We start from the raw sequence: 17,786 nt of genomic DNA, 5'->3' as shown, positions 1-17,786 counted from the left end.
ATATTGATCTATCAAAATAGTGTCCTCTTTGACAAAAACAAAATTAAGATATAAAGACATCAAACATATAGAAAACATATGGGGAAGTATAGTTCTTGCTGGTGAGCCTACAAAACAACAAAAGAGGGGTAAACAAATACCTCGTGGTCAAGGTAGCATATAGATAGAGAACCATTAATTTCCAAGTGCGTTAGCCAACATTTTGCTATGGACATTACACGTGTCAGAAATGACATGTAGTCACTGTGGAAGGTGTATAAAACCTGACCATACACGATAAGCGATAGTGTAAACTCCACCAAGCCATGGAAGTTATATAAGCCTTAAGCCTTGTATTAAAGGCCATACACATAAACACATTTAGACTCTGTTCATTCCAGTCATGCTTAATAAAAACCAGTGCATTGAAGCTTTTTATGCTTTGGACCTGTAATAGTATTGTAAGTACTGTAAACCATTGCCCTAATACGAGAACCAATATGTTGCGTTTATAGAAAGAAACAAAAAGGACCTATCACATACTGATATCTTTTAATTAAGGAAACGTTTGTTGCTATGGTCAAACTTCTTTTTAGTGTTGGAATATTCTAACTGATACTACAGGTCACCGAAGCTATGAAAATAAGACTGAAAGGGGTACTCAAGTAATTTTTTCATTGCACTTCCATAAAGTTAGTGGAAAGATAATAAAATGTAATGTTTCAAATCAAAGCAGCAGAGACAGAGATATCCTGACCAGTTCCCAAGCTCCAAAACACTTCCCATGATGCAAAGCAATAGTGTCTTTTGTTATTTATTATAACAAAGTATAAAGATGACTGTTAGGCTTTTTTTTAGACTACGTTACATAAATATTTGTGACATAATCTGAAAAAGCTGATTTAATTGTTTTATTTACTATTACAACTAATACCAACAATATGATTAATACAAGTTACACTCTATGGCACCAGACTACATTAAGATGATTGTCTTTACTAAGTACTTTCCTAAAAGTGTTTATTTGGCAAAAAAAAAAATCATTTTTAAAAGTTGAACTTGGCTAAACAGTGGCCTGAGACACTGAGGACATCAGCCAACTCATTTGAGACATCCCGATGTGTTCAGTCCAAGACAATTAAGATCTGCTGATGTAACTCCCATCTGTTCTGATGCAATTTTACATCTACATGGAAAAACAGAATACACGTGATGATTAAGCCTCAGGGTCATTAGTCCACTATATCGCTGTATCCCCAGGACATCAACCTATTGTTGATGTCATGCACTGGGACCAGCAGTCTCCATGCATAACAAACAGGCAATTGTGAGCAAACTCCCTATACACCGAGAGAAGGCTGCTAAAGTTAGATACTGGATGACAAACGCTAAGAAAAACAAAATGCCTCGGTTTCCTGGATGATTAAAAAAAATTGTATTTGTGCTCTGTCACATCAGAAAAATGCTGAAATACCAAAATATCTGACCAAAATCAATTCAATTCAGTGGAGACCAAATTAATTCTTAGTGAAGTTCAGCTTTGGTGAACTTTGATGCACACATTTATGTCACTGACCAACTCTGACAATGCTGACCTGTGAGGTAACTGAAGCAACCGAAAAGTCCATAAAGGAAGAAGCTATCATATTAGTGGTGCTACGCCTTCCAATGTAATGCAACTGTGTTTGGAGTATAAATTGCTCCACAAGTCAAAGGTAGGCAAGCCTTTATTGATGTAGCACCTTTGAAACACAGCAGCAATTTATTTCTTTAACGATGCAAGGTCAACCGGGAGGTCATACTCTCGGTGAGGTGGCAGAGCCATGGCCCGGGGCTTACTGAAGACCTCTTAAGCCCCAAGTAGCACACCGGAACCTTGGCCAAATCCGGAAAGTCCCTCACCAGTCTTCCACTGGGTCTTTTGTCCAAAGTAGTCATTCCCAGACCTCGTTCCTTGCAGTCTGGAAAACATGTGGTAGAACACCTCTGGTGCCATCCCAATACCTCTCCTCCGGCCCAGTCCATGTGTGGGTTGTGCTGGACTAGCCACGAATACCACAGAATTATCGGGTGTGTGGGAGCTTCAAACACATGGAACTCAATCTGTTCCAAATGTCCATGTCCATGAATCAGCCATGACCAGTTGCACAGGTTGAGTGATATGGGAAACTCGACACAGTACTGTCGTCCAGAGCCTTGGCTTCCAACACCTCGGGTAATGAGTGTAACTTCAAACCCAACCTCTTAGCCATTCCCTCATCCATAAAACTCTTGTCTGCTCTGGAATCGATCAGGTGATCCCTTCACAGCCCTGTATAAAGGGGGGTGGTCCTTGGATCAAGCTTGTTAAACAAATAAGTTATTGGGCTTGATAACACATCAACTAACATTAGTTAGAAAATATTATCAACTTTAACTGACTGAATTTATTGAAAAATGTAGCTTATTAACATAAATACTGTAATATATTTTTTAACTCCTATAATGGGAACAGCGTTGCTGCACTTTGGACTGAAGGATGCTGGAGGTCAGGAGTAAGTTTGGTGGTTGAGATAAGAAGGACATCGGTCATTTTGGTTCAGAGTTAACAGAAAATGTTTTCTCACATATGAGCCGAACAGACTGCGTACATCCCGAGTCCCACAGAGCTTGGTGAATACCCCCCTGTATACATACCGGTACATCCCTTCCGGACCGGGGGAGGAGTCTGGCGGTGCCACAATCCGGACCAGCTGCCCCACCTCCATGACTGGACAGTCCCGCCGGGTGTGGCCGAGCTTGCCGCACCGCCAGCACCCCAGCCCTGACATTTGAGGAGCCCTCTGCGGTGCCGGGCGACCAAATGCGTAGGCTGGGTCCTGTGGAGGGGAAAACAAAGGAAACTGGGGGTTAGGGAGCGACTGGGGTCCAGCTGTCCCAGGGGTGTAGGCAGGACCCCCGGAGGATGGCGTAGTGCCCGGGCCAGCGGCACGGGCCGGAGCTGTGGAGGAGAGATGGCCCGGGCTTCGGCCCCCAGGCTGCGCCGGGGCAGGGAGAGGTGGTCCTCCGCGAGTCTGACGGCGGCTTCAAGGCTGGCCGGACGGTGACACTGGACCCAGTTCGCCGAGGAGAGGGGGAGTCCGGCGATGAATTGCTCAAGGGCCACCTGCCCGACGATGTCCTCAATTGAGTTGACTCCCGGCTGGAGCCAGCGCCTAGCCGAGGAGCTGCTGGGCGAAGGCGAAGGGTCGGCCAGCGTCCTCAAAGGGCAGGCTCCGGAGCCGGCGGCGATGTCCCTCTGGTGTGCTGCCCAACCGGTCCAGGATCGCCCTCCGGAGCTGGTTGTAGTCGTATCTGGAGGCCGCAGGCAGGGTATGGGCGGCCCGCTGGGCTTCCCCGGACAGCAGGGGGAGCAGTCGTATCCCCCACTCCGCCTGCAGCCACCCGCACACCTCTGCCGTGCCCACGAAGATGTCCAGGAAGGCCTCGGGGTCGTCCTCCGCCGTCATCATCATCTTCTGCACTGCGACCCGCGGGAGCTGGGCTGGCCCGCCTCCCGACTCAACCTCCGGGGCAGCCGATGACCGGAGCATTCCCTGCAGGAGGTCTCGGTCCGCCTTCTGGTACGCCGCCAGGTCTACGAGCGTCTGGCTCTGCTGTTGCTGGAGGGCCGCGGTGCCCTCGTGCATGGCCGCCAGACGCTGGAGGATCAGCCCTAGCGGGCTCCGCGCAGCTACCTCCTCTGTCATGTCCCTATTCAGGCGCCACTTGTGGAGCCTCTTGTCCACAGTCAGATTCAGGGATGACAGAGAGAGAGTATAGGGTCACACACACCGCTTTATTCGCTCACAGGTAAGCTTTCTATCACAAGCACACTAACAGGTCGCTCTCCAGTCGGTCACTCTGCTGTTCGTCGCTCTCCAGGCTGCGCTGCGTCTTGGCTCACCAAGCGTCTCCGTCTCCTCTGGAACCCAGCCTACTGCAAGAGAACAGAACCAGGCCATCACCATGCATTTATTATGTGACTGATTACCTGATTCCGTTCAGCTGTCTGGCCTCCAGCTGGGACACTCCTGTCTCTCCCCAGCAGCCGGCGCCCTAACCACACCCCACTGCCACAAGGCTATACACACTTTAAAAAAGATATGCAGTAGTAACTCCCGAGATCTGTAAATATATTAATAGCATTGATGATACATTTGATATAGAAAGCATGTTTGAAAATGTTTCTTCTGTCCACCTGAAAATTTCAGTGTAATTCCACAGTTCCCTGTCCTTTGAGCTTTGGTTTGGTTTTCACTAACTAACGATTCTTTAGCTTCTGGTCAAGTGTGCATCATATTTAATACACTTCTGTCACTAACAGTTGGAGCCTGCTCCTTTTAGGAACTGTCACACAAGACACAAAAACATCACATCAAAAAATACTCTCAATAGGGTGTTTGCAAGTTGGGCTGCCCTTTTAAAACACCCCTAAAACTGTCTTTGACATGTCATTGTGTGACAATATGTTTCCTGAAACTTGAGAAAATGTAATTCTTTACAAGACTCAATAATTAACAATTCTGATAAATTATCTTGAATTGGTAGACTGTTTTGTCTCCATCAATATATTTCATTTATTTATTTATTTTTTACCTCTGAGCTGCCAGTCAAGGACACACCTGCAGTAGAGAGGGAGTTCTCTTTAACATTCACTATAAATGTCCGATACTGACACTTTGCAACAGTAAAATGCTTGGACAGGTAATAGCAAAGGTAAACAGAACATATTCCTGGCTAATAGTGAGTGGTTTTTAACTTTTAACAGAATTGCATCTGGTCTTCTGAATACTGTTTATAACTTTGACAGTTTTGGTTTTGGAGGATTACTGCAAAATGAGTAATACATCTGATATTGTTCTATTTTCTCTGTCTGGCTTCAGTGCCACTGTCAACTACAAAATCACAATTTTCGCTCTCACTATATTATGTTATTGTCTAATTGTGGTGGTAAACATGTCTATCATTTTAACAATAATCTTGGATATAAATTTACATGAACCCATGTATGTTTTTCTGTGTAATCTGTGCATCAATGGACTTTATGGGACTGCAGCCTTTTATCCTAAATTTGTTTTTGATCTGCTGTCTGATATTCAAGTGATATCATATGTGGGATGCTTTATACAAGTGTTTGTTATATACTCTTATGTATCAATTGATTTCTCTGTTTTAGCTCTTATGGCCTATGACAGATATGTGGCTATATGTCGACCCCTGGAGTATCACTCTGTAATGTCTGTGCAAAGGACTGCTGTGTTAATTATTTTCTCCTGGCTTGTGCCTTTCATCTGTGAAATAATGATTGTAACTTTGACATCTACACTAAAATTATGTGGCTCTCATATAGATAAACTCTATTGTGAGAACTGGTCAATTGTTAAACTTTCTTGTAGTTCAACGACAGGAAACAACATTATTGGATTGATTGTTATTATTTTCTACTGTGTGCATGTTCTTTTCATTTTCTGTTCTTATGTGAAGTTGGTAAAATCAGCTTTAAAATCCAGAGAGAACAGGAGAAAGTTTATGCAGACATGTGTGCCACATTTGTTTTGTTTATTTAATGTCACCGCTGCTTTGCTTTTTGACATTATGTACTCAAGGTATGGATCAGTATCTGTCTCACAGAGTGTAAGGAACTTCATGGCCATACAATTTCTCATAATTCCCCCACTTCTCAACCCTATTATCTATGGACTGATTCTGGCTAAAATTCGATACAGAATGGCAGCTTTGTGTATGATGGCAGGTCAGAGATTTAAGTTGAGACGTAAGGTTTGATTTTTAAAATGAGCATACTGTCCAGTCTAAAACACTGGTCTGAGGTCTATGTACAAAGTAAGTACGCAGTTTCTGTCATCCATCCTGTACATTTTATTATCAGACCGGCAGGTTTCAGACATCAAATGTATGAAGCAATACATGAAGCTTGCAGTATGTGAGCTCCTGAATCAAGTATAATACTTGGGGGCTATTCCAAACAGGGAAATCACCTTTTTTCTGTCCCAGGAGCAGAGCTCAAAGAAAAAACTGTTTAAACCAGGCCAGAATAATAAGACTCATTTGGTCCCAGATAAGTTTTCAAACTCCATCAAAATGGTCCAATTCTGACTCGACTGGTGTTATATTATCCTTTAAGGGACTGAAGTCTTTTGGAATATTAAGCAAACTATGAAATAGCGTTGAAATGTGTCTTTCACCTGATTTAATCCTTTGACAAAAATGGATATTAGACAAAACTTACACTTGTTTTTATTATTTATTTATTTTGTCCCATGGTGTAAGCAGCCTGTGAAAATAACCTTCCACTCATGATCTGTCTCCTCCGTCAGCCAAAGTTCCACATAAATTAGACACTTTTCTATTCTATTTCTACACATACGAACAAATTCAAGGTAGCACCATGCTTTTATTATCTTTATGATATTTTGATAACATTTAGAAGACAGGGTTTCTAACCAGTGGATATTATGTGTTTGCATTTAGTTTTTCAGCATTAGCTTAAAGCTTGGATCTATAAACTTTAATAATGTTGGGTAACATGTTACTAAAGTAAAGACGTGTTGTCCTTGGCCTTGACCTCTGTCTGTTATTGGGTGAACTTTAAGTGTAAAATGTGGCATTAAACACAGTAAATGCATCTTAAAACTGATGAAAAATATTGTTTTGATTTGTGTGTGTGTCTGTAGTCTGTAGCATATCAGATGTTCACTACACAATTATCATGGCCAAAATAATTCTTGCTAATGATATTATCGGGATATCCATAAAAATATGAAAATAAAAATCACAAATATTATAATCAGAATAAAATAAAATAATAATTAACAGTAATTATAGTTATAATTATAATCCTAATAATAATGCTATCAGTCAATTTAATTTTCAACTTTGTTTATTGTACATGTAATCTCTTTTTTGGCAAATGAATAACAATCAAAATATGAGTGCAGGAATGTTAAGCGAGTGTAAGCATAACTGTATATTAGACGCGTCCCAAATAATTATTTCAACTTTCCTGAAGTCAGTGTTAACCGTAAAAAATTCTAAATGTTATCCTTTTACTTTATTTTTTGTCACGTATAGTATATTTGCTATGATTAAAAACATGATTGGCATTAGTAGTTCTAATAATGTATTACAAGCTTCTTACAGCTAGTGTTTGGAAGTTAAACAGGTTAAACAGGTAGTTCCCGCTCTAATATCTATTTTATATTTCTGTGAAAACAACCCAGTGAGCATTTTTCCATTGAAAAGACGTTTAAAAACGACTCTAGTCACCGGTACAAAATTGGTTCAACAACTATTTGAAGACGTTGACTCAACTTTTACATTTAAACCATATTTCAACAGTATTTGCAATATTGGAATTTTTCATCCTCTACAATACATTACAGCCTTACTAAGAAACCACATCCACATTTCTCAGTTGAAAGCCAGTATTGCATATCCATGTTAAAATATGGTCTAAGTGTGAACGTTTTATCAATGTCTTCAAATAGCTGCTGAATAAACTAACTTGACCATCTTTTCACTCATCATTTTTTAAGCGCCTATTAATCTTAAATGCCCACTGTAAAGTCCTAGGATAACAATAGACACATTACAAGTTACATAATTAGTCACACTAATACATTAACAGGCTTCTACTTAAAATACAAAGAAAACCATGTTACACAAGCTACAATAAATTTGTATTTATTAAGCAACAATCTAACATAACATGGATAATGTTCTTTAACCTCTTACAGGGTGGGGGAATTTACCCGAAAATACCTACAAACGACATACAATAGTATGTACATACATAGTAAATTGAAAGCTGCTCTTCAACCATTTGCACCAGCTGCATGATTTTGGTCACATTCAAAAGATAATTCTTGCAAAACAGTGAAGAATCACTCCAAGTGCTTCTGACACTGAGTAATAGTGGCCTGAATATACTGAAATTGAAAAAAATACACTCCGTCTGAAGTTTGTTGTTGAAAAGGATGCCTGAAGATGGGTATAGCTGGTAGGTATAGACTGGAAAACACAATAAAAACATAGAACAAATTTCAGATAAAAGGTATAAAAACTTAATTTATTAGACATATTTTTCTAAGAGTAACACGAGGCGTACACAAACTGTGCAATTTGTACATATTAGAATATTTATGAATAAATATTATTTTTATTTATTTATAAATAGCTGTTATATACCCATATTCCCTGTTAGTAATTACACAGAGTAAGTGAAGTATAAACACATTTATTTCTAATATTTTTAGGTTTATTTTGTATTTTCTTCTGAACAATAAATAATAAATATAATTTTTTTAATAAAATGTATTTTGTAAAAACAAACCAAAGGAAGTGACACATGTAACGAACGAGGCGTTCATTGTCTATACAATGCGCGTGCCACCGGGAGGCTGATCTGCTGGTGGCTCAGCCTGTAACAAAAGAAGAGGACTGGGACTTCCTTATAAAGTTGACACTCATTGGCTCATGAAGGTTGTAAAAAAAACCATAGAAGCTCCGATTGGCTCAAATGAAGTGTCAATCTAACGCTAACAGTCCGTGGTACAACCAGGAAGTGTCTGAACCGCGATGAGCGCACGAGATATTAAGTTATGACTGTTTATGATCACACAATGTAAAAATCGATCAGCTGATTTCACAGAGCGCAACACCTGTTCATGGGCTTTTATCGATGTGACGATGTTCACGGTGGATATCTATTTAACGGAAACGAACGTGTGGACCTCTGGCAATGGCTTAGGAGCATTTTATTAAAAATTATTGCTGAAAAGAGGATATTTATGAGGATTTATAGGTAAGTGGGCTAAAAGTTAGGATTTTGATTTTGAGTGTGCTTGCTAGTTTGAGGAGCTGATTGTACCGCTGTTGTGATTTTCATCTCAATATCTAAATAGACGAGATTCTAAGCTTTCCAAAAATATAATAATTTATTCTTTTTTTTCAGAATTATAAAATGTACATGGCGCAACAAAACTCCTCGACGGCCCGTCCACCCGTTAAACACCTGTTAAATACTCAATGTAAATATTCAATGTAAATTGAATATATGAACAAATTGAACATGATTGTTGCAAGGAAAATAACAAAAACAACAAGAAAACTGTGCAAACATTAACAAAATCTCCCTAACCCTTCTTTAAATGTTTTTGTCAGCCATCCCCACCAGACCTCCGAGGATGTCCTCTCCATATGGTGGACATCTGTAAATAAATCAGAAATGGAAAAAAAAATACTATCATCAGGAAAGGGTTAATGTCCATCAAGGGTTTTGTCACGGTGGGGAAAAGGTGAGGACCCAAATGCAAGACGACAGACGAGGAGATTAACAAAAGATGGCTTTATTCCAAAAAGCTTACTAAAGTACAAAATAAGACAAAGGGCAAACAAGGAGGCCCCCCGCTCTGGAGGCCGGCGAAGTGGGCGGAGCCGCTCAGGACACCGGCGGAGAGGCCGGGCTGGATGCGGGCAGAGAAGCTCAGGAGGCCGGCAGAGGCTCAGACATCTGCTGAGTCCATGTTTCAGGTCAATTCATACCGTCATGGTGGGGAAAAGGTGAAGACCCAAATGCAGATTTTCAAAAGAGGGCTTTATTCCAAAAATCTTACTAAAGTACAAAATAAGACAAAAAGTAAAACTTTAAACACAAACCAGCACAAGGAGCACAAGGAGCACAAGGAGCACAAGGAGCACAAGGAGCACAAGGAGCACAAGGAGCACAAGGAGCACAAGGAGCACAAGGAGCACAAGGAGCACAAGGAGCACAAGGAGACATCTACTATCAGGGTGACACTTAGATGACGAACTGACCCGGAACACTGGGACAGACAGGGATATATACACACAGACACTAAACGAGGGGAACGAGACACAGCTTGGGAGAGAAGCTAAAACACAAGGGCAAGGTGAACGTACACAGGAGGAACAAATCAACAATCACAGAGAGGGAAAACTTAACTTAAATAATTCCCTTAAATTCTGGAAAACTATTAAATCAATAGCTGGAAATAAAAATGTGATAGAGCTTCCACCTTGTATTGTCAAAGACTCTCTTCAAATCTCTGACAAGGCAGAAATGCTTGGTTGTTTTAATGAACATTTTATTGACTCTGGTTCCTTGTTTGAATCTCAGAACATACCTCAAGGAGCCCCTGCTCGCTCTGAAGGTCGTGTATGGCAGGGTCAACCCTTTACTTTTAATCCAGTAACAGTCTCAGAGGTGCATAAAGCCCTTAAAGGTTTAGACACAAGAAAATCAGTAGGTCCTGACAACCTTAGCAGCTGATTTCCTCAAATTGCCCCTGGCCTATCTTTTCAATCTATCTCTGGAGACAAACTAAATTCCCCTTATTCGGAAATCTGCTTTTGTTCTCCCACTGTTGAAAGGGGGTGACCACATTCTCCTAAACAATTACAGACCCATCTCCAAATTGTCTGTCTTAAATAAAGTGCTGGAATCATTGGTAAGTCAACAACTAAAGAACTTTTTAACGACTAATAATATTTTATCTGACCTTCAATCAGGCTTTTGATACAGTAGATCATGCCTTATTGTCACAAAGACTCTATAGTATAGGTCTCTCAGATCAAGCTGTCTGTTGGTTTGAAAACTATTTATCACAGATCACAGTGTGTGCGGGCAGAAGGTATAACTTCTAGTTCTCTTAATGTATCCAAGGGTGTGCCACAGGGATCGGTTGTAGGACCATTGTTATTTATCATTTATATAAACAATCTTAATCACAATGTTTTAAATGCAAATTTCCATTTTTATGCTGATGACACAGTCATTTACTGCTCTGCGTCCTCCCCAAATCAGGCTCTCTGTCAGCTCCAGACTGCTTTTAACATTGTACAATGTAATTTGTGTGATTTGAAACTTGTTTTAAATGCTGGAAAGACTAAGCTCATGATGATCTTGAAAGCAAAAGACCAAACACTTGAACCTCCCTCCTGTCACCACTTCACAGGGTTCTGAGATTGAATCGTGTCTCAGTTCAAATATCTTGGTATTATCATTGACGATTGTCTTTCTTTTAAACCTCACATTTTAGAACTTAAAAAAAAAAATTAAGAATAAAATTAGGTTTTTACTTAGGAAACAAGTCCTGTTTTCTTTCGAGGCCAGAAAGAGATGAGTCTCTGCAACGTTTCTGTCTGTGTTAGACTATGGAGATGTTGTTTATATGAATGCATCGTCTCAGCTCTCTGGATACCGTCTACCACGGGGCTCTGAGATTCATAACAAACCTCAAAACCCTGACGCACCACTGCACCCTATATGCTCGTGTTGGATGGTCTTCCCTGACCACCCGTAGACTGAAACATTGGCACATCCTTATTTATAAAGCTATTCTTGGTGCTCTTCCTCCATATTAAGGATCTACATTAGTCGGAAATGTAGAGGACCATATCGGCTTCGCTCCGAGGACTTGTTTCTTTTAACTGTTCCAAAGGTCCCTACAGAACTTGGGAAAAGGGCTTTTAGTTACGCTGCTCCGGCTGCCTGGAACCAGATGTAGAATGAGCTGAAACTCTGAGAGCTGGTCTCTCTGAACAGACTTAAAGCAACTCTTAAAGACATTGAAGCAGACCGCTCTGTCTGTAAATGTTTTAATTAATGTTGTGATTGTGTTGTGATTGTGACACAATGCTATGCTGCTGCCTATCTTAGCCAGGACACTCTTGAAAAAGAGATTTTTAATCCTATCCGGGTAAAATAAAGGTTATAAATAAATAAAAACACACAGACAGGAAGTATAACTAGACATGACTACTGAAGTGAACACTTCAAACTGGATATACAAAATCACGATCATGACAGGTTTGGTATATCTTTGAGCATAACTGCAAGAATAAACATAGAGTATTTCTATTATACAATCATACTTTACATTGTTTGTATGCTGCTGTATGCCAAACAACAATGTTTTGGCCATTTTCTTTTTTCCAGTTGCCTTCGCCCAATAAAATATCATAATGTAACTCAATTGCACCTCACTCAGTGAATGTTAGCCGATAGCTCCGTTATTTCCACCACCTGCTAACAGCTCAAAGCTACTGTGAACTAGCTCTCCTGATGCTGATTTCATCACAGATTTGTTGTTCATAATGTATTTTTAGGGAAGAAATAAGGTGCGTTCCCTGCACTCATGATGTTAGTCTCGAGACGCTGAATCATTTACACAATATTATAATATGTGTGTAATTAACATGATATCAATATTTATATATATTTTTTAATATCATGGTTATTATCAATACAGGTATATTACAACACACATACTGTTTATCTTATGCCTCAGAGGAATGAATGGACAGCAATTTACAATCACAATGATGAAATACAATTGATGTAATTACCAATCTCCTGACTGCTAATGAAACACTGCTATAACGGGTATCATTACTGTGACCTCCCTGGTGAGCCTCAGTGGAAAAAAAACAGGCCTCAGGAAACAGGGATGGCTGCAGCCAGCTAATTATGATCCAACGGACAATGTATGCTGGCCTATAGAGATGGTCTGCTCAGGAAATGCTTTGTTGCTTTGTATAATTAGTAAGTAAGGACAACTTAAATGATTCAGAATGTCATGTTTTAGAACCTGACAGCGTTGTGATTCTCATTTATTAGTGACTTTACCTGTGGACACCGAAAGCTGTGAAAGAGATTGACTCAGAATCAGAAATACCTCAGGGGGGATACTGTAGCTGGTATTTTAAAGGAGTTCCATAGAGTACATGCCGTAATTATGGTAGAAGTGGTCAACAGGTCGTTAACTCAGCTCTCCTCCGAGAGCAATTAATAAAACAACACCACTCTGGAGAGTCACACAAACTCTTTAGCCAGTATTCCTTCAGTTTGATTTACCCACTGAAACCAGAAATAAAGACAATAAACCAAATTAATGTTTTAGTTTGCTTTAATACAGTTCAGTACATATAGCTGTTGAAGTTGCATTCTAACTATTTGCAACAGGATTGTGTGTAGGCCTACGGTATAATGAAATTAGGAACACTACTCCCTTAAAATGTCCATAGAGTTGATTCAACAACTCTCAGACAGAATGTCAAGTAAACATCACAAGCTTCTGTATTTCAGATATATTGGATTGCATTACGTATATTGTATTAGTAATCAGGTGGTGGATTTCCGAAAGATCAGGCCACACCTGCAACCTGTGTCCATCGAGGGGGTCGACGTGGAGGTGGTCAGGTCCTACAAATATCTGGGCCTGCAGCTGGACGACAAGCTGGACTGGACGGAAAATATGGACACTCTTCATAAGAAAGGGCAGAGTCGTCTGTACTTCCTGAGAAGGCTGGCGTCCTTCAAAATCTGAAAAAAACTACTGTTAATGTTCTACCAGTCTGTGGTGGCCAGCGCTCTCTTCTATGCTGTGGTGTGTTGGGGAGGAAGCAGCAAGAAGAGGGACGCTGGGCAGCTGGACAGACTGGTGAGGAGGGCTGGCTCTGTAGTGGGCACAGAGCTGGACTCCCTGGTGACAGTAGCAGAGAGAAATTGTTGTATGTCATGTTTTAAGCTACTGGATGCCTGAATTTCCCTCGGGATAAATAAAGTATCTATCTATCTATGTGTTATCTTAATAAGATCATCCCATGACTGGGTTCTTAGCAGATATGATTGCTCCTCACTCATCACTAGATGCTAAACTATGTAATACCATCAACAAATATTAATCCAAATTAACTTTGTGGTGTTCTGACACTTTCTTTATCATACATGACAGACATGTCTGACTAATTTGTGATTGCATCTTCAGTGTTCCCAGCCAGCGCTAGCTCAAACGCAGGCACAGTGCAATTTTGCGTTAGACAGTGCCTGCTTGAAACAAATCTGCTTGTTTTGAGGTATAAGGAGTGGAGCAGTTGTGCAATTGTGGTTTTCCTTTTTGGTTTGCTACACATTTTTTTAATCTATTGCAGATTGAAAACTGCATCAAAGTACAAAAGCAGTATCTATACCTTTTGCAAAGGGTTGCAGTAGGATTTGATTATTAATTAAACATGGGATTTGAGCAGTTGATAGCCCCCCTATAACATGTTGTGGCATAGAATTGTCTACACACATACAACTGTATGTTACATTCAGGTAACTTCTATTTGTGCCTTGTTTCATTACGCTGTGTCTACACAGGAGGTGTAGCATGAGCAGCAAGCTAGCAGAGCAGCAGCAGCATCTTCAGTCCGTTGTCTTTGTCATTACAGGATGTGTTCAGGCATGGTATTAAGTGTAGGTCATCCCTGTTTTGGGAAAGCTCAGAACTCAACACACAATCACTGAAGTTACACATGTAAACATAAACCTGTGCAGAGATCTGAATTGATTGAAATAACAGCATATTATATGTTCAGTCAGACGCTATGAAGTTGTTCTTGTATGAGTTGGTACCTGTAAAAACCCGGCTTTGAAAATGTTTTAGGAAAAAGGAAATATACTCAACACATTTGTTAGATAAGGACAAATACAATGAGTTTTGGTGAGTAACACTGAATGTAAACATAACTTTAGATTTGTTTACAAGAAAACTCCACAGGGCACTTTTAAGGCAGAGTCTGTAATGGTCAGTGTTATCTGGCTGAGTCTTACGAACAATGTCATCCACATGTCACTGAGCATAAAATGAGGCCTCAGGTTTATGAATAAACATTGTTACTGGCCAAGCCTCCCCTTTTAGGAAGGTGGCCTAGTCAAATGCTCTACCAGAAAGTTTAACATGCATTGTGAGGAAATATGTCATCCTTTACAGCAGGGTGCCCGCGGGTACTTGGTCGCCCGCAGGGCAACATAGATCATTGCCCCACCCTCCTGAACAGCTGACCTGATGTTCAACTGCTGTTCACATGGAACCCTTCTTCACTTTGGCCTTCAAAGTTCCTATTTGCAACTATAACCAAGATCTTTCCCTGCGGCGCCTCTCCACACCAGAGGCTTCTGTGTGCACTGCAGCGGTCCTCTTATCTCTTCCTCTTCTCTTGTCGTGACATAACCCTCGTGGCTCCTGGTGTTGACCCGATAGTGGATTCCGAATTCCATGGCCACCATCCTGCCGTCTATATCGACCAACACTTTTTTACATGGAAATTGAAATCCGCTGCTGCTGTAAAAAGAGATACTTGGATAAAGTTTTGCTTTCCTCCCTTCACTTCTGGCACACTTTAAAGCTCATATGTAGAATTGAATTGATTTGGAATTTGATAAATAAATCTAAACACGGTTATCCATAATGGCAAAGTGAAAACACATTTTATGAACTGGCAAATGACCAGACTGTCAAAACGCAATGGATATGAGGAAACATTACTTCTTAGGTTTAATTCACTTCAACAAACAATACAATGACAAAGATCCAGTATTTCTCTGCATGCTCCTGTTCCTGACCACTCGTCTGTGTAACTTCCTCATGTACTGGCTCCTTATATCCTCACTCTTTAGTAAAAAGCTAATTTCTCGGCTGCTTGTGTTGAATTGCTATTTATTTCTTGTCTCTTTAAGTTTTACTCAGAGCTTGTCTTATGTTCTCATAAAACTGTTTCGGATATTATGACGTTCACATTAGCCTGCCTGGTGATCTGAACCTTGACCAGATAAAACTGCAAGGCTTCGGAGGGAACCAGCTGCTCGATTAATCTTTTGCCCGCTATACACAGGTCGGGCCTGAACAGGTCTTAGACTCCATCTTGAAACATAGGTCAGGGGGGTTGCCAAAATCGCCACAGATCCTTTTACGTTGGCTGATCCCCGCCCTGGCAACGCAACACGGTTTGGCCACAGTGAGTGAGGAGAGCCTGCCCTGGTCGACAGTGCTGAAAAATGCAGACAATCATCCAATAGTTGTTGAAATATTTCTGTCCGGACCACAGTAGTGAACTGTTTTTCAGTGCCCTTACATGTCTTAACCATAGCTGTCACAACTATGTTGGCGACAGTGCTGAAAGTTGAAGCAACATCTGCAAGGATGCACAATGTATTTTATCCTAAAAGTTATCTCCTTTTACTTTTGTATTTATTTAGTGGGAGGGAGGAAATTAAATTGTACAAAACTAGTTTTTACACAACTAATGTTTTAGTAGAAATCTTAGGATGCATTATGGGTAAGTCATATATTATATTAAAATGATTGTGTTACCATCATAATTTCTCTGCAGTAAAAAAACTGTGATGACATGAGTAGTCAGACAACATAAAAGACTGTAAACTCCTCCCATTACCTCTATAGATCTAACCAAGAACAAAATGTAGAACACACCTGAAGAGTTATCATCTCTATTTCAGTAAGTATAGTGAAACTACTATAGGTATGACCAATATTATATGACATTATGTATTTTGTATTATGTATTTTATCAAACAACTGCTTAAATCTTCTTTTACACAGATGTCTGTCAAATCAGGCCGCTGATTTCTCAAGACAAGAATGAGAGTTTCCAACAACAAAGACAAAATACTGATATATTTGTTGTTGTTATTATTGAAAGTGAAATGGAGAACAGCACTGTTCCCTTTTATTTTAATCTCACAATGTTTGTGAACATTGGTCATTACCGCTATCCAGCCTTTGTTTTTTGCCTCCTACTCTACAGCTTTATTGTCTCTGCAAATGTTGTCATAATTCTTGTGATATCTCGGGAGAGAACACTACATGAGCCCATGTATATGTTTATTGCATGTTTATGTGTCAACTCTCTGTATGGTTCTACCGGTTTCTTCCCCAGATTCCTCGCAGACCTTCTGTCTGATACTCATATGATCTCACGTCCTGCTTGTTTCACTCAGATCTTTGTTATTTACACATATGCTTCCTATGAAATGACCATTCTCAGTATTATGGCATATGATAGATATATTGCTGTATGTCATCCTTTACACTATCACAGAAGGATGACCACTAAAACAGTTGTTAATTTGATGGCACTGGCTTGGATTTTTCCAATCTTAATTGTTCAAGCATTAATTTATTTGTCTGCCCGGCTTCCTTTATGTGGTAATGAGATACAAAAAGTGTTTTGTGCCAACTGGAATATTGTAAAATTATCATGCGTTACCACTGTTGTCAACAACATTGTAGGTCTGATTTTGACTATAACTATAGCTTACATTCCGCTTTTTTTCATCCTGTACACCTATTTGCAAATTCTGGTTGTTTGCTGGAAAAGCTCAGAAGAATTCAAAGGAAAAGTTTTCCAGAGCTGTCTGCCACATGTTGTTTCATTTGTGATTTATTCTACCACAGCGTTTTGTGATGTTGCCTTGAGCCGGTTTGATTTTGCAGAGATGAATCCATTTGTGGCTATTTTTCTGTCACTGGAGTTTGTCATCATTCCTCCTATTCTGAATCCTCTCGTGTATGGCCATAAATTACCAGAAATTAGAAAACACATTTTAAGGATGTTATCATGGGACAAAATAATCTCTTAAAATTGGAAATTAGATCCACACCACAGCATATTGTATGCATGTGATTGTATAAACACAAACTATGGGAACAGTCTAAAGAAGCTAAGAATAGTGTTATGATGCTAATCAAATGCATCTGACATTTTAGGTAACTTACAATAAAAAGGTAAAGCAGAATAGAGATCAGATTACAGACATAGGCTACCAAAATAATCTGAGAGTGAGAATATTATGGCCACATTTTTAATGGAAAATGAAATGATGATGACTACAGTATGGTTGTGGACATACATTACTATATTTACTTCACTGTGGACTGGATTAAATGACACTATAATAAACT

General features: G+C 39.9%; 2 protein-coding genes across 2 annotated transcripts; both read left to right on the top strand.

Annotated features, from left to right (window-relative positions):
- The first annotated feature begins 4,779 nt into the window (after positions 1–4,779).
- LOC115026512 (olfactory receptor 10J5-like) lies at positions 4,780–5,784 on the top strand. The gene has a single exon (XM_029459363.1). The coding sequence runs from the start codon at positions 4,837–4,839 to the stop codon at positions 5,782–5,784; it is 948 nt and encodes a 315-aa protein (XP_029315223.1). The 5' UTR covers positions 4,780–4,836.
- Positions 5,785–16,528: 10,744 nt separating this feature from the next.
- Positions 16,529–17,464, top strand: LOC115026550 (olfactory receptor 10J4-like). Its single transcript, XM_029459406.1, has one exon. It carries the CDS (start codon positions 16,529–16,531, stop codon positions 17,462–17,464), a length of 936 nt encoding a protein of 311 aa, XP_029315266.1.
- Positions 17,465–17,786: the final 322 nt, after the last annotated feature.

The sequence above is a fragment of the Cottoperca gobio genome, chromosome 21 (genome assembly GCF_900634415.1).
Source record: "Cottoperca gobio chromosome 21, fCotGob3.1, whole genome shotgun sequence".
NCBI classification, from domain to species: Eukaryota; Metazoa; Chordata; class Actinopteri; order Perciformes; family Bovichtidae; genus Cottoperca; species Cottoperca gobio.
This window is presented reverse-complemented; position numbering and strand designations above follow the sequence as displayed.

Bases quoted from the DNA above. Each gene is read 5' to 3' on its own strand.
- LOC115026550 (XM_029459406.1), top strand. From the start codon at position 16,529: ATGGAGAACAGCACTGTTCCCTTTTATTTTAATCTCACAATGTTTGTG.
- LOC115026512 (XM_029459363.1), top strand. From the start codon at position 4,837: ATGAGTAATACATCTGATATTGTTCTATTTTCTCTGTCTGGCTTCAGT.